The sequence below is a fragment of the Anastrepha ludens genome, chromosome 3 (genome assembly GCF_028408465.1).
Source record: "Anastrepha ludens isolate Willacy chromosome 3, idAnaLude1.1, whole genome shotgun sequence".
In the NCBI taxonomy this organism is placed as follows: domain Eukaryota; kingdom Metazoa; phylum Arthropoda; class Insecta; order Diptera; family Tephritidae; genus Anastrepha; species Anastrepha ludens.
In genome coordinates this window covers 67,013,732-67,035,095 of record NC_071499.1, presented here as the reverse complement: position 1 = coordinate 67,035,095, position 21,364 = coordinate 67,013,732, and the positions used below count along the sequence as shown (strand labels likewise).

Below are 21,364 nucleotides of genomic sequence, written 5' to 3'. Positions count from 1 at the left end.
TAGGATGGCACAAAAATATTTTTCTTTTCTAAAGTTGTTCTATATATAAGACAATATAAGACATCTAGTGTTTTTATATTTTTTTATTAATATTTGTTTTATTAATTTTAATATTTACCGTAACGCCAACGCTTTGAAACTTGCCATTCAATTTCCATGGCAAAAATGCACTTTTCCGTAAATTTGGTAAAAAAATTTTCGGTATAATTTAATCTAATTTACCCTTCACAAGTGTTCAAAAAAATGTACCCGATAACTCATTAAAAAGAAAAATTTACTATTTTTTTTTTAATTTAAGAATTAAAAAAAAAATTCATCTCGTTTTCTTTTTGTTTTTGGTAAAAATTAAATAAAAAAATTGGTGTCTAATTTTTTTGCCACAGATGTTTGTTTTTATTTTTGGACCACCCTAATATATATGTATATACATTCGGTGAATTCGAAGAAGTATTTACAATATATATTTTTCAAAGTCAGCCGTCAAAATAGCATAGTTGTTACACCATATACTCGTACGAGATGAACGGTTTCCTGACGACATATATTCTCGGGTTTAACACAGTCTTACTCTAAATACAGATGCCGCTAATCGAAACATGAGAAGTAATGGGATTCACAACTGTTGAAATAGATACTTCGCAAGAAATTTATTTCATAGGTTTGGGGTTTTCCCTGCAGGGTATTAACTTAAATGTTGCCAATATGTGTATCAAAGTATACACCCTTACTCTGGCAGATACAGGCACGAATTGGAAAGTAAATAAGGAGTAAAAAAGAGATACGAAATGTGTGTGATCATACATGAATACAAACTTTTGTTCGAGCATATAAAATTATGTACCTGCATTGAGCCAAGCGAAAATCTACGCCTAAAACCGTTAATAAGTTTGGCATACTTTGAATATTTTTGCTCTCACGGCTGGCGGACGTTTGTAAAGTGTGCATTATATCTTATTATATCTAAACAGATATCTACAAAGGTAAGTGGTGTACCCAATGCCACTATCAAATAGACAGATTTAAGTTTTAGCTCACATTGTCATAGTAGGTACCTCGTTCCCACGTTCCCTAAGCATTCTGCATGCCTGCAATAATAATATAATATAAATAAAAATAAAAATAATAATTATAATAATAATAACCAAAATAAACGTTAAGTAAATGAAAAAAATTACTCCATACACTAGCCGTCATACATTTAACTTCTTTATATACATATGTGTATATGACATGCGTTCTGCTGATCATCGTATCATAATTCAATCCAAACTCTTCTTCATCTGCTCCCCAATCACGAGTTCAATATAGCAACTTTGCAATTAGTTAAAACGATCAACTGCGATCACTACAGGTATACCGAAGCGTGTGGGGTTGGGATAATCACAATGTAAAGTGACCAGTATAAAGTCAGCTTCTAGGCGGGTGGCGTTAGGCTACATATGTACATCCTACTTGCTCTAACCACTATTAACCCTTTGGTTGCTTAGGGCGAGAGGTATTGGAGTGCGCAGTAAAGAAAATAAATATTGTACGTTAAACGTTATGAAAACTAAAGCTTTGTTTAACATCTGAAAAATTTTTCATAAAATCAAAAACGGATTTGACTTCTACTTGACGAAGAAATGCCGTCATCTTCCGTCTTATCAGATTCAAAGTAATATTCGTCAGATCTATCACTATCTAACGTATCCTCTCTAGATCGATTAGCCATCGTGTGTAGGATAAAATATAAAATATAATATATAAAAAGCCTGTTGGTTCCTCTGGCAGTTAAATTCGTTTTGACTCTACCGTCGTTTCACATCGAAAGTTTACATTATAAGAAAGATAAAAGTTCATCGCTAATGGCCCCTAATGCCTTTGAATGAAAATGCGACTCTTTTACTATACCTATGCGTATCTTATCGCTCAGAACGACAGACGTCACGAGCTTTGTAACTACGAATTAATTTGGGCGGCTATATGCCGACACTCGTCCCCAAAGCGTTAATTCGTAGCCTAACGAATTCTGCTTATATAACTGGAATCATCAATGAAACCTGAAACAGACTGCTAAATATTGAATTGCCGGTCATTAGTAAGTTGCTTATGTCTTGCAAGTAAGGGAGTGGATATCAACGTGGTAAAATCGGCTACCTCATAAGACGTGTATTTTGAAATATTTTCTATATATCGATGATGGTGATGATGATTAATTGCTATCCCGCCTATCACTGGACAAATAGTGTTAGAACAAATGATTTCCATTGATTTCGGTTTTCAACTTTTATCTACCTTAACCTGTGATCATGTCAGGTTTTCGTCTATATGATCGCGGTCATCTATGCTGCTATGTCGCCAAGAGCCCCTTAGTACATCTATTTCTATATGGCGATGATCTTACATTTTCTGAAATAAGAGGTTTATATGGCTTATCGACGCTTCAATTAGAACTTAACGAATTTTGTAATTCGTCTGCTAGAACCGCCACATAATAACTTGTCTGAGTCTACGGTGCTATTGATCCGCTAAATGAACCTTCAGGTTTAACTTTTTCTAAAATTTTTTTGGATTCAGACTTACGTTATCTTAAAATTAAAACTCGAACAATATTTTTTGTGGAATAATTATTTAATGTGTATAAAGTACTTGTGTCTCAAGCGTATGTTCTATACATTAAACAAAAATAAAAAAATAATACATTCCTGTTTGTATTGAAACTTTAGGATTTCAAGCAAAGGTAAGTTCGCTGATCTGGAGAATTCCAGAGATACTTCAAAAGTAACACTTTTCACGCACCTCAACTTGTTTGTAGGTATAAATACTAATTAGAAGAATCAAGTCGAAAAGTGCACGCTATGCTAAGAAGCAACGTAGCTATGTAAGAATAAGTAACTGAAGCAGGAAAGCTTGAAGAAGGGCAAGAAAAATACATACATACCTACCTACGTATGCGGAAGTGCAAATGCACATAAGGATATGCAAATTTAGCCACAAACATGAGTATGTCGACACAGCATTGGTTTATGGAATCCAATTTTGATCACACACACATACATATGAGCATAAATGCATTCGCATATACACGTAAATTGAAAAACATCTATGCTGCATGCACTGTGGTACTGGTAATAGCCAGCCCAACGGCAAAAACACGCACCGGACAGTTAACTACAACTACTACTAAGCTTATAGACATATACAGTTACTCACACATCTAATCACATTTGACGAATTTCCAAGTATTTATGAGCATAAATATTTTCTTTGAAACAACTTTCAATTGCTTGTGATTCTAAACCTACAAACCTCTTGAAATATGAAGTTAGACAAAGTAAATATCCTTTGGTCATGAATTTATTGTATTTATTTGATCATCAATAAAATCATTGGAAGCTTAATAAGAACTAACCGACCGTTTTTCTGGTTCTGCCTTCAAGCGGCATACAGCTGCAACTGCATGACAGATGGCCTTGTACAGCAAAGCACGACTAAGCAGATTCCTTCTAAAGGAGAACTCATTGGTATATGACAAGCAAGCAGCTAACTACTACTTAAGGAACTTACCCTTAGCCACGCTATTTAAAGATGTAATTAAAAGACAAATTATCGGACCTTAAAGCAAACTTGATCAAAATGGGGCCAAACTGTGTACTCTGTGTAAAACGAAGGCCTATAACCTGACATCGGGTACTAGACCGCAGAGAAACATGCAGATACTTATTGAAGATACTACAGAACGGCGACGGGAAAGAAACCATTTCTCATCTTCTCTAATACTATCCCGAAGTAAACTTCGTTATGATCACGCCTTTCCAAGATGCTCTAAATCAAGTCGGGAATATTTATTTAGAATGTTGGAAAAACCTTATTAGGAATATCGGCTGGTTGAGGAAGGGGACTAAGACTGTAATATAATAGACAAAACTAGAAATGATCACATATATCTTCAATATTTTAGACTACTGACGAAAAATAGTACAGAAAATGATAAAAAAGAAAAAAAGCAGTTGCCACCTATTTTAGTCAATTAGCCAATTCATGAACACTCGCCGGGACAACCCAATTTTCAAATTTCTCTTTCACAACTTCGAGCGCTGGTCACATGTATGGCATATAGTGACATACTGTTGGAAGCACAGCTTGGATATAACGACGTTGTCGATCTGTGGCTGCAGAATCACTGATGATAATGTTGCCTTCTTTTTCGTTTCGATAGGAATACAATCAGTTGCTGCCGCCATGCCATAAATCCCACCAAACAGACAATATTTGGGGATGCATTGATGTTTGACCAATAACTTTGAGACTGGGCATGTTGCTAGTTGACATAGCCGCTAAACTAAAAATAGATCTTATCCGAGAAGGTGATTTTGCGACGTACTTCTTTACGCAATCGGTTATCTGGAACTGAGCCGGAATTTCGATATTTTTAATAATCCCCGCGCAATCGGCAAGCGTGAAGCGATGAGTGATGAAATGGGAAACCTTATTGAATATTTTGACAGCTGGATGTTATTGGCAATATTGACAGCTGCTGAAATATAACAAGTAGAAAAACTATCGTTCCTTTTTGGTCACCTTATAAGAACAGTATCATGCACGGGGTGTATAAAGTTTAAGTTGCGTGCGAATTTAGCCACCTTTTTACTCGTTTTTCACAAAAGCGATCGAATGTGTGGCTCACTGTATACGTGTAGTATGGATGCGTATGTGTAACAAGACCAAAAACCGTAAGCAAGTTCAAATCGAACAAAAAGGCCGCTTAATTAAAGCAATACTGTAAGCACTTACTACATTTACTGCATTTACTGCATATGTATGTATGTATGTATGTTCACATGCATGAGCACTGAACATACTTGTGCATACATGGGTATATATGTAAGGGGCTATGTACACATATTTAGTGGTAACTGGTAATAAGAAAAAACGATGCTCTGCACTCAGCATCAAAAGCAACAACTGCAACGATACCAACGGTTTCAAAATGAGCAAATAAAAGCAAATTACGTGTTTTTTGACCAACATCAACTTTTTACTTGCGCTGCTACCACGATGAAAGAGCAGCTAGTACGTGAAATATACATATCAACATAAAACCAGCTGAACAAAAGCAACAACAAAACACTGTATGCATTTCGTATCATCGCCATTGTTGATTGCATTACGGCGTGTAACCAAAGCCGGGAAGTGATTTTATTGAGACGAACGAGAAGCGCTAATGGGATGATCGAATGGGCAAGTAGCCAAGTACTAGTAAGGCAAAAAGACCGACTGAGCCCAACGTTTAGCAGTTGTCTGAACTTTTCAGCTTAACTCGAAAGAAGAAAACCGCTTTTCAGTTCACTTTCGTTGGTCGATCAGTAAAGTCGCGTACGACTCTAGACATCCTTAAATTAGCTAGGCAAATAAGATTTGCTAAATTTCAGTCCAACAGAGATTCAAGAGAGTGAGAGAGAGAGAGAAAGAAACCAAAATCAAAACCAAAAGAATACATATCTCTCAGTAAATTGGGTACCCCAAATAGCGTAGAGACAAATATTTCGATTGCGCTCACGCCAAACTATTGACGCCACAGTCAAAATGAAGTGCATGTCGGCCAACGTCGTCCAACTCTGGTAACAACGTATTTTTACAACAAACCGCGCCGCGCAACCGCAATTCGAATTTGTGCTATCGCACAAATCGGTCGACAACGCTCGCGCACGTTACACACTGGCCCGCTCACTGGCTGACAAACTAGTCACGATACGCCAAAAACGAATTTCAGCTTGTGATCGTTAAACAACATAAATACCGCAATAGTACACAGTGCCCGTAAATAAGGAAAGTAAAAGTGCTCTTCCTCAGGTGTTACATACGACGTTGAAGTATGGAGATGGCTCGTATTACGAAACAATCATAAGAAAATCGTAAATAATATACATACATGCATGCAAATACGTAATAGGCTTAACATTCAAAATAGTAACGACTAACAGAAATATGAAAATAAGGGTAAAGTGAATGATTTATTGAATTGATTAGCCACTGAAGTTCATTAGTTACGAGCAAACTCCGTCCTTTCATTTCCTGCCCATTTTTGAAGCGGATGCGATTGATCGACTTTGTTTTTTATCACATGCATGCATAAATTTATATACATATAACTGTATGTATTTATGCCTACGCACTTGCTGCATATAAAAAATAAATAAAGTGTGAACGCGTTTAAGTGAAATCCAACGAATTAATAAGATGTCAACCAACCAATGAGTGCTAATTTGAATTTGACCCAAATTGTACGAAATTGAACTGAGTTAATATTAACATAGAAATACGGCTACAAGTTGAAGAAAATATAATCAATTAAACAAATCATAAACCAAAGTGTATATCAAAATCTGAACGAGCGTAAAAGAGGGTGCAGATTTTTACTTTAAATTAATTTTTACTAGTGAATACGAGTAACTCAACGACAGTTCAAGCACAATGTATCCCCCGCGAATATCACTCAAATCCCATATTGGGTCATATTTTGTTCTTATATTGGCTATTGCGAGAATAGCTCAGATTGAGGCGGCCATCAGCAATGGTGACCTACCAAAATCTTCTAACTCAACCTTGGCTGCAATGACTTCCAGTCATAGCACCATTAATCTCCATCGACCTGAACAGCTAACTCGAGATATGAATACTAGCAGAGTGATGTCGGCACAGTGGAACCCCCAGAATGCAGTACGCCTGAAGGATGTGTTGAATATCTTTGATATAGCGCACGTTGCAGACCGTTGGAGCAGCATCCAGCAGGCGATTGGTGATAATTGCTCCCAGGATTTAGAGCTGTATATACGTGGCTTGAATGCAGGCAATATCTGGGCGTTGAAAAGTAAGTCTTTTAAATTAAATTGCACTTGAAATCAATTAATAATCATTCAAACGGCGGAATTGTGAAATGTTGGTACTCGTTTTGCGCGCACACATAAACAGCTATGCATATTAATGTGGAATGTGTCAGCATGTGTGTGTTACTGCATTTTGCATCTGCTGTTTGGAGTAAACGCCGAAAAAACTGGTACATGCCTACTTATGTGCATATCTACATACCTTCTGCGTGTGTGTTTGTGCGAAGCGTTACTTTAGGATGTGTCATACTCAGACGTGTGTGGCAACAAAAAACAAGGAAAACTTGCACATAGTGGATACGCAATCGTCGGTTTGTCCCCTTATACAATTTTTTGCATTAACTGTCGTTTCAGCAACTACGCTTGGCGTTTTGCCATCATATTTTTTAGCAGCACTCGAACGCATTAATGTTTATCGTAGTATGTAGATGTGTTGATATGTATATTTGGAACAAGGAACTTGCATTTTTCTGTTTTGTTAATAAATCGCACAAGGACAATCAAAAGAAGGGAAAGTAAAGCCATTAAAGAGAAATAAATTTGTGTAGGTGCTCGTATTACGCATTTAGACTTCTGCTGCGAATTTGTCTTCTTCTAGTTGAGCGCAGTAAACGCCAGAGCTTAAAATATATAAAACTTTATACTACTTACTTAGCTGGCAACTACAACCGATGGTCTGTCTTGGCCGCTACCAAAATGTTGCGCCAATCCCCTCTGCGAGTTTCTTTTTACCCTTTTATAGTCAGTAAGCTACAACTTTGCAGGTTTGTTGTCGATTTCATTGGGGCAAGATTTTTACGTGGCTGGTCTCAAATTGAGTGCACAACCAGGTATCCTGAGTTAATTTTCCTTTTCACATTACCTCGCTCGAGAGCTACCCAGAGGATTCTTAGGTGAAGCCCGGAAGTTGTGAGCTGCTTCGACCGTATGCTGAAGAATCGTCTTGGCCACTCCCAAGTGAATGCAATCAGGTACTTTCCCCACTTGCGTGGGCTTCTACATAAGGAACCATTGTCCGAAGAAAAAAAAGCGACAACTTTTTCAACCTCTTCCCGACTTGCATGCCGCGAATGATGCGCTTTACATTGAGTTCCTAGTCTCAAAGAGTTGTTGGCTCATTCTCATGAGCCATTGGCTTCAAAGAGATACTCAAAAATGCAGAGCTGTCTAATCGCATGATCTTGAAGGCCAGTCCTCCAGCCTATTACTAGAAGTAATCTTATCCCTAACAGGTTTCTTCACTAAATCGATGTGTTACCCCTTGTTACAAAAGAAATCAAGTTTCTTTCAAACATGTTTGCAAAAACAAAATTACAATCTTTGAAAATGGCTCTATACTGATCGCTGGAGCCGGTAACGACTTCCTCGTCTTTGAAGCAGTGCGACTACACTATGTTTTCTGTCCACAAATTCTACCAAACAGTGAATTTTCCAGAATGAATCGGTATTCGATGAGTCACCTGTGAATTAGAGGTGACAATTTTACATATTTACAACACCTTTCAGCCAGAAAAGAGTAAAGTATTGTATTTATTATGTAAGTATTATGACTTAAACTATGAGGCTCGCCAGAATTTATCCTCAGAAATGCTTTAAAAACACTCTGTGAGGATATTTTAAAGAATTTTTCGTGTTTCAAGAAGTTTTCCATCTAGTGTTTCATTTAAAAAGTATTTTGTCTGTCTTAAAGAGTAAGAGTAATAGGATGTGGTGCTGCACTTAAAGGCGTTAGTATTTCTTAAACTAACCCATGAATTGGCAGAAGCTTTTTCTATAAAACTGTCAACAATCCGCATTGCAGTAATTTTTTTTATTTTTTATTTTCATTAGTATTCCACTTGGGAATAGAGAGCTTCAACAAAATATTTATATTTTATTCTATTGACTGCTGTTCTCTTTGCAATATCCCACGTTTAGTTAACTGTTTCTACAAAAAATCGCGAAGGTATTTTTTGCCCTTGAGGGTTCCATCCCAACGCTGTTCTGCTTTCCCCTTTTTTCTCTGAGAGTGTGCACGATCCATCACCATTTACGACCTCTTATCACCTTTTGGATCACCAGCTCCATCTTGAGTTAATAAGGAAACTGTGTCTAGATGAGGTATTGTGATGAGTAGAGGACACAAAAGACCATGAGGTGAAGTGCATAAAAAATCTAATCTAATAATATTTGGTAGAGATATTCCAATATTCAAAACTATTTTAATAAGCCGAATAAGGAGGAACTTTCACCTCATTCTGTGAGTTTTTCTTCAACCGCGAAATCTTTCTTCCCAAATCGGACCATTTGCAACGAAAATTCTCCATCTAGCGCCACTCCTTATTTACTATATAGCCTGACGAAAAAAATCGTAGTAGATCGCATTATGGTACACAAGGAAAACGGCCTAGGAAATTTTCATTTCTTATTGACTTTGTTGCGGTTTTAGGGCTTTGGATCCTCTAAAATCGCCATTCCAGTGATTATCGATAGATATTAATAGATCCTTGTGTCGTCACTGATAATAATTCCTTCGAAAACATTTTGCCCCAAAAAACATTTCTTTAACTCGCCTCATCCAAAAATGTCGTAGCGGCTGCTAGCTCCCTGATACTCTCGCGGCGATCTTCTCGATGTTTTGAACAGTCGCAGAGACGAATAAACTGTCGGAACGAGACAAATGATCAGGCGCAATATGGCCAGCTTTAAATTTTTTGTACACCACTCGTATCTCTGTGTTGTTGACAGGGTGTAGACCTATGTAAACATAAAACTTCTTGCAGACTTTGGCTCAACAGAATCCATTGGGTCGTAATGCGCAGATTGGTTCAATGACTTCTCAAAAAACTATTGAATGAATGAAACTAAAATTAACGATTGCTCTTCGACCTTGGGTTCTATTATACACGCACTATCTGGCGGATCGCTGGCAAAGGTGGCTTATAAATAACATAACTGATAGATTACTAAACTAGAAAAAATTATTTTGAAAATATATCTTAAGACTTGTTCGTTTGAATGCGAAACTTTATATGCACAGAGTGTATGTTTTATTAATAACTTTTGAAATAATTTTGTTTAGGAAGGTTTTATTCATAATTTTTTTTTTTTTTTAATTCAGTAAAAAGTTGTTCAAAAACAAAATTAGATGATTAATTTCTACGCCACCTTGTGCATAGATTTGAGTTATTTACGAGGGTTGCTGTTTATATTTCTAGCATTGAGCACTTCTAGTGTTGTCAGACGCTGACGTTTGAATTGAACAGTTTGGCGTATTTTATCATAAATGCAATCAGAACGTTTTGAAATATGAGCCATATTAGTTCTGTTTAGATTGACTTTAGAGATTCATCTGGGCAAAAAAAAATAGAATTAAACCGTGAACATTATCGTGCGATTATTTCTTCCAATTTTCGACGCGGATTAAAAAGCAGGAATGCATCTATGAAATAAAATCATAATACGATCCTGCTCATCGATCCTCCATTTAAAAATATAAAAAAAATATAAATAATTGGCGCGTACAATTCGGTGTTTGGCAGAGCTCCTCCTCCTACATGTGGCGAGCGGTTTGATGTCGTTCCACAAATGAAGGGACCTACGGTTTTAAACCGACTCCAAACAGCAAATGGTTTTCTATGAGGAACTTTTGCATAGCATTAGCCGAATGGGTTGGTGCGCGACTACCATATGGAATTTAAAGAGAACGTAGGTTCGAATCTCGGCGGAAGATCAAAATAAAGAAGTTTTTCCGAGTGTATTTCTGCCATGAAAAAGCTCCTCATAAAAAGTATCTATCGTTCGGAGTCGGCTTGACACTGTACGTCCCCATTTGTGGAACAACATCAAGGCGCCGTCACAAATATGAGGAGGAGCTCGGCCAAACACCCAAAGTGGGTGTATGCGCCAATTATATATATATATATATATATATATATATATATATATTTTCATAGCATAAATATAATACATTCGGTGGTTTCCCTTTGCCTGCCGAGGGGCGATCATTTTGTTGTTTCATGCACGCAAATTCAAACTTACGTACTCCCGAATGCAGTGACGCACCAACCCATTCGACTATGGTACATCCATTTAGCACCGTAAAAAAATGATACAATAGATTTTCTCGTGGTCGCTGTTCGCTCACTGACGAGGGTCGTGAAGATGGTCCAAAGGCAGTTGTTGTGCTACAAATGTCAGATACCGTGACACGTTAATATGACGAGCGTCCATTAGATTTTGCATGATCACTTTGTGGTAAAAAGGCATGTTCGCGTTCGATACCACACAATTTAAAAATCGACCTGGAAACTTGACTGAAATAATGGGTAATATGGTAAAATTTTCAATTAACAGCCCGCAGCTGTAATCACAGCTAATAAACTAATAAACGCCCAAAATTACTTCAGTTAGAATTGAGTTGTAGGAGGGTTGCTTTTTATATTTCTGGCCTAACAATGGAGACATGAGTATTGGTTTTATTATTCTCCATGCTGAGCAATACACTTTCACATTTGTTTGAAATAATTTTCAAAGCACTTTGGAAAGAAAATATTTCACATGCCAAGTTGATACGTTTGCTCCAATTAACTACATATTTCATTCTACTGTCCTCAATGTTTCCGAAATGACATTTGAGCAGCCCCCGTCATTCACAACCTGTTCTGTCGCCAAAGGTGCCAACTTTATTGTCAATTTTCATGAATTTATAATAATATTTTCTTTCGCTTTTATCTGTCTATTACCACATCGCATAGTTGTTGTTGTTTTTAAAATAAATTTGAGTAACATTTACATATACATACATACATGCACATTCCCCCAGATACCTGAAAGCAGCTACCACTCTTTTATTATGTAATCAATTAGGGCTCGTCTGTCCATTTGGCGCTCAGCGTGCAACATATGATTATTGTTGTAATGAACAAATATCTTTGTGTATTTAACTATACACTCTCGTTGTTATTATGCTTTCCATGGCTACGTACATACGTACGTACTTCGCAAACTTTTGCACTATTGAGCTGTTTTGAAGTTTTGATTTTACATGTTGCCATTTCTTGCTGGCCGCGCCCGCTCTTTAACCGTCCTTATGTCCGCCGTCCATTCAACGTAAATCGAAAGCAAGTTTTCCAGTTTGGATATTTAGTTTATTGCACTCTTAATTGTTGGTCGCCGCCAAAGTGTGTCAAAAGATACGAGTTTTTATTCGTTTTGTTTTCTTTTTAATGTTTTTTTTTTGTTTTTGTTTTATTTTGTATTTGTTTTGATTGTGTGTTTGCCGCACTGAATTGTACCGCCACTGATTAAGGCGTCAAAGTCTGAGCGGCACACATACATACATATGTACTTATGCATGTATGTATGTACTTAGCTGCGCACCACACTTGGTACTTACTTTCTGGGCTCAATTATTGAATTTTCAAACATCCAAGGCGCTGAAAGAAACCAATGACAAGATCAATAGTTAACTGCCTGTTGATCGGCTGCTGTTCCGATTGCCCGCAAATCTATGTATTATACATAGGCATGCTCAAACATTTCAGCGGGCAAAGTAGTAGATATACAAACATAAATACAAATATGTTTGCGAGTAGGTATATTTTTAAGTATGTGCTTAACCAGCGTGTGGGGCACTGCGTAGCAGAGGAAGAAGAATTAAAAAATGCCTTTTAGCGGCATTAAAGTGGTGTAATATCAAGTTTTCTTAATATTACAGCACAGCGGCCAAGAGAGAGGCTCGAGACCAACACTCGGCCATTGATGTATGTACGAGGATACAGTAAATATTGAGATAAAAACACGAGTGCATATACACTGAAACTATTTGTGTCTGTATGTATGTATGTATATATGTGCATAAGGGTACACGAGTATATGCAGTTTTTTAAACCGATTACCAGATTGTCCACTCAATTGAAGTATTTTCAAGGTCTATGAATTATTTAAGCCAACAGCTGAACTGTGATGCTTTTAATTGAAATAACTGCAATGGTACGTAATAAAATACGCTAAGGTGAATTAAAAATTTGCAAATGTCTGTATGTATTTGAGCATTTACATGCATACATATTTATATGTAGATACACTCATGTACATTTAACAGGTATATACATACACTCACATATATATTTACTTATATAAGAATGGAAATATGCATATAGGTGGGCATGCGCTCAAACATATCTTGTCTAGCTACATACATGCATACATACATATGTACATTCATACATACACACTATGTGGATAAGCTTAAAGCGTATTAGTTTTGAAGGTAACACTACTGTAAAAGGTTAAATGCAGCCATTGAATTGTTGGCATTTGCGGAGCTCGGGCGTGAATATCTTGTTGATCAAGAGTTCGTTTGTACATTAGATCGAGCCAATTCTTATAATCGAAAAAATCTATAACAAAAAAAAAAATAAAATCACAAATATCATTCTGAGAATAAAAACTAAGCTCAATTTTTGCAATTAAAAGCTTGAGTATTCATATACAAAAATTGTGTGCCGCAATATCTCGATATCCTCGAAATATGTATTCACATATGATCAAAATTACAAATACAGGTGCACTCAGTTTTTCAATGGCCAGGATTAGCTTGACATTTTAACACAAAATTACGGAAGTGTTAACCTTTTTAGATATGCAAACACAATAAAAATCGATTTAAAAAAATTAATCAAATGAGCCTAAAAACTCACTAGTTTCAAGTTGCCCTCGCTAAATTCTTTCAGTCAAAGTTCTATAACTCCCTCATTGTCTGATTTGCTTAAAATTTTGATACAAAATTACGGAAGCGTTAACCTTTAATAATACCTTTTTAAATATGTGAAAACCATCAAATTCGGAAACCAGTTGTTTGAGTAAAACACTGGGTCGGGCAAATGCTTCCATTTGCTCCCGAAAAAAAAAACACTAATCAAAAAAACTTTATTATTGCTCATTTGGATCAAGGCGAATTAACACACGGTGGCTTTGGTGGAGCAACACCAATATTTACACCTTAAAGGTTTTTCAAGAGACGCGCTTAGATGTTGCTTTAAAATAAAACATGTAAAAACTTAGATTCTCGCGGCTCTTAAAAATTGTATGTCAAAAATTTCATCATTTAAATGTTCATCTTGACGACGTCTACAGGTAAAATCCGCCAACAGTCCATTCATGAATGCCTAATTCTTGAGAATGTCGAGCTATGGATGTTGAAGATTGTTTAGCAAAACTTTGCTCCGTAACAGCAATCTTCTCAACAGAACATCCAGTTTTTCGTCTGCCAGTCCTTCTTATATTTCCGGCAGAACCAGTTTCTTGGTATTTTTCACCAACCTTTGAGTTGTCAACTTATACGGACAATTATTTCCACCAAAAAAATATGCATTTTACTATATGTTCTTCTTAAAGATCGACAATTTTCATAGTAAGTTTCAATAATTTTAACGGGTTGTTCTATCGTGTAAAATTGTACAACTGTCTACTTGACAAATGCCAAAGGTGGCATACAAAAAGTTGCCGTCTAGGAATAATTCACTACTGGCATCTAGGCGTTCACTTTTGAAAGACCCTTTACTATGACGATCATCAGCGACATCCATGCACCTACGTTTCAAGATACAGAACTCCAACCAACGGAGAAATATGGAAATATGGAATGAAAGCCTTTTCTTAACAATAATTGAATGTGAAACGCTGTTAAAGCTGTGTAGAAACAAATAGATGTATATGTATTTCACATTTCCAAGAAATATCCATTTCATCAAATTCATTATGGTTACTTAAAAAAATTACAAATAATGAATATCAAAAATACAAAGACAAAATCCGCTATCAAGGTTTTCTTCCGAACTTTTTTCGGCCCACTAATGAACTCACAAATTAATAAGTCTGCGGCATTCAGGTGTATGATTTTCACAAATTATTTCATGACAAGTTCAATTAGCCACTTGTCACCGGCACAGAATATGTAAGTGATCATGAGACATTGGCTCAATGGCAAATATTTTTAATTCAATTTCATTTTTTGTAGTTCTGACTTTATTTACTGCGAAATTTGCTTCTTCATGCTGTAGCGATAGACATCATCGAAATCAATGTCTAACTATTTTTATAATAAATACCAATTTTCCATTACGCTTTTAATATAAAATATGAATATGCACGTGGATAAATGAATTTGTAGATTGATGGTACTTGTGTAGTACTTTAGCTGTCCCATAACTGAGTAAATATTGTGGTTAATTGTTCAGGTAAATTATTTTTTATTCGCATTCGAAATTTCTATTAATGTTTTGTAATGATTTGTTCAACAGATATTGTTGACATATTTTTACCCACATATGCATGTATGTATGTGCTCATATCTATATAAGTAAACACATACATATAATCGTACATACGAGTACATTATTGTTTACAAAAAATTTGGCAGCTAGTAGCTCATTGAATCATCAGATAATTTTATAAAATACCATATATTATATTGTAACTAATAATATTTTATGAAACTATCTGTGAAGCCTACGAGAGAAAAAATGATGTTCAATCAGAAATTTCGTACAGATACGCAATTTATTATTAGCAACTATTGAATTTTGCTTAAGTCAATGGAGTCCCAAAAGCTTGAAAACCGTTTTTTAAAATTAAAAACTAAATAAATAAATAATTGGCGCGTTCTGTTTGGTGCTTGACCGAGCTCCTCCTCACATTTGTGGCGTACATTTTGATGATATGCTTCAAATGAAGGGACCTGTAGTTTTGGCCGACTCCGAACGGCAAATATTTCTTTTACGAGGAAATACACTCGGAAATTTGCCATTACCTGCCGTGGAGGGCGACAGCTCTTAGAAAAATCGTTTTCGATAATTTTGCAGTTTCCTACACGGAGATTCGAACCTACGCACTCCCGAATGGTAGTCACGCACCAACTCATTCGTCTACGGCGACTGATTTTTTATTTTTTTTGATTTCTTCAAAGTTGCCTAGCTCAAATAATTTTATCAAAATTTCTACTCGATCATTTCCAACAGCAGTAATGCTTAAAATAATGCACAAGAAGTTCAAAATTTGGTATTGTTATCTTGATTATACGAGGGTTGCCGGTTATATTTTGCGCCCTATAATGAAAACACAGTAAATTAATAATAAAAATGGTTTTATTGTTTTCAAAATATTCTCATTTGAAGTCAATACACTTCTACTTTCGCTTGAATCGATTTCCAAAGCACTTTTGCCGCTCTGAAGTGGGTACCTCCAAAACATTCTTTTCAAGAGCTTCTTCAGGTGTTGAAAAGCAGTGATCTCACATTTTATTTTTGCTGTTCAGAAACAAAAAGAAATCATTAAGTGCCAAGTCAAGGCTTTAAGGCGGATGAGCCATTAATTCGATCTTTTAAGTGCTAAAAACTCTCTCGTGCGAGCCGATACGTGGGAGATCGCATTGTCTTGGTGAAGGATGATTCGTATTCGGCGTTTGGTCTTCCTTAGTTTTCCGAAAACTTCAGGCAAAAAAATGGTTGTGTGTGCTGCGTAATCCCACTAATGCTCAAGGATGCTTCTTTCCTCCGAAATGTCGCATGTCGATCTTGCGTTATCAATTCACGCACAAAACGCACGAATGTTACTACCACAACTGCCATTTGCGAACGGCTTTCACGAAATTTCTTCTGCAAGGATTGACGGCCACGTTAATACTCGTTATATCAGCGTTTCCCAGTAGTTAAGTATGGTGTGTCAACGCCAAAAGTCGAAGTAGGTTGATCAATGCACTCCTGTTTCGATTATCCATTTCGAAAATCGTAATAAAGGGTGATTTTTGAAGAGCTATAGGAAAGTTTTTCAAAAAAACACACGTAAAATTAAAAAAAATGCATGAAATTTTTATTTAAATCGATAGTACGCTTAGTCCAATTTTGGCATACTCTTTCCAATGTTTCGGTCGGTATCTCACATATAAATGCTTTAATGTTGTCTTCCAATGCGTTAATTGAAGCAGGCTTGACTAAATAGACATGAGCTTTAACATAGCCCCACAAAAAATAATCTAAAGACGTTATATCGCACGATCTGGGTGGCCAACGTGACAGGTCCCGAACGTGAAATAAAATTTTCACCGAGCTCGCCTCTCAACATGTCCATTGTTACGCGTGCTGTGTGGCATGTGGCACCGTCTTGCTGAAACCACATGCCAGGCAAGTCAAGCTCTTGCATTTTGGGCAAAAAAAGTTGGATATCATTTCACGGTAGCGCTCACCATTCACAGTTACGTTACCATTCGCAGCATCTTTGAAGAAGTACGGTCCAATGAAGGTATCAGCCCATAAACCGCGCCACACTGTGATTTTTCTGGATACATTGGTAGCTTTTGCAATTCTTCTGGCTGATCTTCCCTCCAGAATCGACAATTCTGCTTATTTACGTACCCATCGATCCAAAAATGAGCTTCGTCGCTGAACACAATTTTTCGATAAAAATGTGGATCTTTTGGTAACGCTGGAGAAAAGCTGCTAAAAATTACATTTTCTTGTGAAATTAGTGAGCTATACCAGTTTTATGAGGTATAAGCGTACTCGCTAGGGCGAATCCTGCTCGATAACATTGTTGTTGCTTTCACATGCCAATTTTCCGTCAAGTGAGCAGATGTAACGAGCAGAGAAGTGGCGACGCGGAGGAGTCTTCTATGAAATTTCTAATGAATACCCCTATCCTCAAAATCTCATTTATATTTACATACTTGTGTGTATATGTATAAGTGCAATAAGCAATTAGTTAACCATTAAGGCGTTGTAAGCATGAGCTTGTGTCCTATTAAGTAACAACTCGTACCGTTCATCCATCTCATTGACCGCTAATGAATGTGCCTACAGATGTGTCAGCATTATCGAAAATATTTGCAATGTAAAAATGTGTTATTCTAACTAGAAAAAAAACAGTGGAATGTGTTGAGCTCAATAGTTTTTAATACAGATAATCACATCATAAGTCTGGAAAAACATGAATTTTACATTACAAGCAATCGACAACTACTAATATCACCTTTCATTATTAAGCTAATCTGAACTTTTTTCTATGCGTTTGTTACCTGCATAAGCCATTATTACTCAGTTTAATGGGCGAAATTTCTTAATGAGAGTTTTTATTTTGTTTCTACTGAAAATAAGACAACTTGAATATTTTTCTTACAAACTTGTAATTAAATTTTCTCAAACAAAATTACAACAAAAATCACTTAAAAACCAACGAGCCGAGTAACCAATGTTGGCTATTTAAGATAATTAGTTTCATCATTAAAAAATAAAAAGGCAGTAGAAATTCATAGCCCGTGCATGCTAATTTTGAACGTGGACTTAATCAACATACCATATAAGAGCTTCAACGTCCCTTATTTATTAATTTATTTACTACTAATACTAATACTAAAGAATAATGAAAATATGTGCATACGAGTATATCCATATTTAAATTACAAACTTACATCTAGCTAAACTAAACGTTATACAATAATTCAATAGTACAGAAAATTATTTTCTTGTAACAGCGAAATCAAGGAAGTAAGAATGAGATATTGCATTAAAATCCAGAAGAGCTCATTCAATAGCAACATAACGAGCATAATTTGAATTCAACTTATTTTAATCAAAAGGAAGAGCGTTGCAAAGAATTCCAATCTTAAGCGAACGAATACAGTAAACAGCAATTTCAGGGTATGAAGGTCCGTAAAATATGAGCCTAAGACAGAATATGATTCTGATAAGATGAATTTAATGTGATTATTAAATGAAAAATGACGGTCAAAAATCACACCCGAATCTTTAGATTCTTTAACAGATTTAAGTATAATGCCCTCCGCATAAAGAGGATTTCAACAATTGCAGGAAAACAGAGTGAAACCATAGCGAAGATAATTTATATAATAAAATGTTGTTAGAGACGCTGCCGAAAACTTTGGAAAAATCCGTATATAAATGCAATTGCCTTGCTGCTCTTCTGAGAAGGCTCTAATGCAATGTTCACTAAAAAGGGCGAGATTAGACACAGTTTACCGACGAGGGACGAATCCATGCTAATAGGTCGAAATTAGGCTTTTAGGGCCAGAAGACGTTTTTTCTTTAGCAATGGTTTCAAAAAATTTTAGAAATTATCCTGAACTTGGAAATTTATCGATAATTACTTATATATATAAGTATGTAACACCCTTTTTGGGTGTTTGACCGAGCTCCTCCTCCTATTTGTGGTGTGCGTCTTGATGTTGTTCCACAAATGGAGGGACCCACAGTTTCAAGCCGACTCTGAATGGCAGATACTTTTTGTGAGTAGCTTTTTCATGGCAGAAATACAATCGGAGGCTTGCCTTTACCTGCCGAGGGCGACCGCTATTAGAAAAACCTTTTTCTTCACCGAGATTTTAACCTAATTTCTCTCTGAATTCCGAATGGTAATCACGCACTAACCCATTTGGTTACGGCGGCCGATAATTACTTACTTCATTCTTATTGCCGCGTTTAAAAATTGGTTATATACTTGTTAGTTTCCAGTCATCGATGAAAATTCTATCAGTCTGTGAGGAAGGAAGGGTTAAGCTTAAAATTCTATGTTCGACATCATCATTTGAATGATTTAGATGCGCAAAATTCAGAGTTCAATATTGATTTAAAAAACGATCCGAAAAGCGATAAGAATCTAAACAAAACTATACCCCTTAACATTTGCTGAAAAACTATCCCATAGCTTGTAACTCATTTTCGAGGGGTGTTCAAAAAGTTAAGACTTTTTCATTTATTTATTACTTTTTTTCGAAAAATATTTATTTATTAATCATTGTCTATTTATGCCAACGCTTTTTCCAATACTCGCTTTAGTACAAACCGAACTCTTCCAACGATGCTGAGTTTATCTAAAAAATTTTAGCAAACCTAGGTCTTTTTATAGATATTTTCTGTTTTGGCAACAAGAAAAATTCACAGGAGGCAAAGTACGGTGAGTACGATGGCTCAAGCACGATTACTGTATACAGTGTTAGTTTTGACCAAAAAATTCCGGCTTTTTTATCCATTTCTTCGTTAGCTGGACTTCGTCAAGTATGTCCTAAAAATTTATATTTTATAATATTAAGCTCAACACATGTTTTAAATCGGGAAAGGCTCATATTTTTACCTTAAAGAATGTTTAAAATATTGTTTTACCAGATAACTAAGAGAGTGTTGTTGTTCCGTTGCAGTAAAGAAAAATTCGAAGTTTGTATATAAAGATCTTATTGCCAGTCGAAAAGCTTTGAAAACACATTTACACAAAATAATAAACAGGATTAATACTATACAACTAATTTTGGTATTCATTTTAAATTTAAAAGGTCGCATGAACTTTTTGGTTACCCGACAATTTGAAGTACTGACATTTTATGAGCATAAGTTGCATTGAATTTTTACTAAACGGGACTTAAATGCAGTGTGTGGACCAAGTTTGCTTGAATTTGACAGAGTCTACTTAAATACACTAAAAAAACGCCAACACGCAAAACTTATTTTGAGTTGTAGATTGTAGATCTCTATTCCGTTTTCCTAGATCAGGTAATTTTCTGAAAATATTTCGATTTTAAGTTTGCAAGTACCGCATTATTTTTGAACGTAGCTAAAGCGTTGGACAAAGTGTGGCACAAAGCTTACTCTACAAAATAAAACGAATGCTACTTTTTGACTACTCTTCTTCTTCTTAATTGGCGCGATAACCGCTTACGAGATTTTGGCCGAGTTTAGCAAAGCGCGCCAGTCGTTTCTTTCTCGTGCTAACCGGTGCCAGTTGGACACACCAAGTGAAGCCAAGTCCTTCTCCACCTGATCTTTCCAACGCAGAGGAGGCCGCCCCCTTCCTCTACTACCACCAGCTGGTACCGCATCGAATACTTTCAAAGCCGGAGCGTTTGTATCCATTCGGACGACATGACCCAGCCAACGTAGCCGCTGGATCTTTATTCGCTGCGCTATGTCTATGTCGTCGTAAAGCTCATACAGCTCATCGTTCCATCGTCTGCGATATTCGCCGTTGCCAACGTGCAAAGGTCCAAAAATCTTCCTCAGAATCTTTCTCTCGAACACTCCAAGCGTCGCTTCATCGGATGTTGTCATCGTCCACGCTTCTGCGCCATACGTTAGGACGGGCATGATGAGAGTCTTGTAGAGTGTTAGTTTTGTTCGTCGAGAGAGGACTTTACTGCTCAGTTGCCTACTTAGTCCAAAGTAGCACTTGTTGGCAAGAGAGATTCTACGTTGGATTTCAAGGCTGACATTGTTATCGGTGTTAATGCTGGTTCCTAAATAGACGAAGTCTTTTACAACCTCGAAATTATAACTGTCTACAGTGACGTGGGTGCCGATACGCCAGTGCGCCGACTGTTTGTTTGAAGACAGGAGGTACTTCGTTTTGTCCTCGTTCACCACCAGACCCATTCGCTTTGCCTCTTTGTCCAGTTTGGAGAAGGCAGAACTAACAGCGCGGTTGTTAAGGCCGATGATGTCAATATCATCAGCATA

General features: G+C 36.4%; 1 protein-coding gene across 1 annotated transcript in view; it reads left to right on the top strand.

The window, feature by feature from the left end:
• The first annotated feature begins 5,355 nt into the window (after window positions 1–5,355).
• LOC128858150 (O-acyltransferase like protein) overlaps window positions 5,356–21,364 on the top strand; it is a 58,758-nt gene continuing 42,749 nt past the window's right edge. The window contains exon 1 of the mRNA XM_054094161.1: window positions 5,356–6,850. Within this exon, the coding sequence (XP_053950136.1) occupies window positions 6,454–6,850 (397 nt within the window). The 5' untranslated portion in view covers window positions 5,356–6,453. The remainder of the gene's footprint in view (window positions 6,851–21,364) is intronic.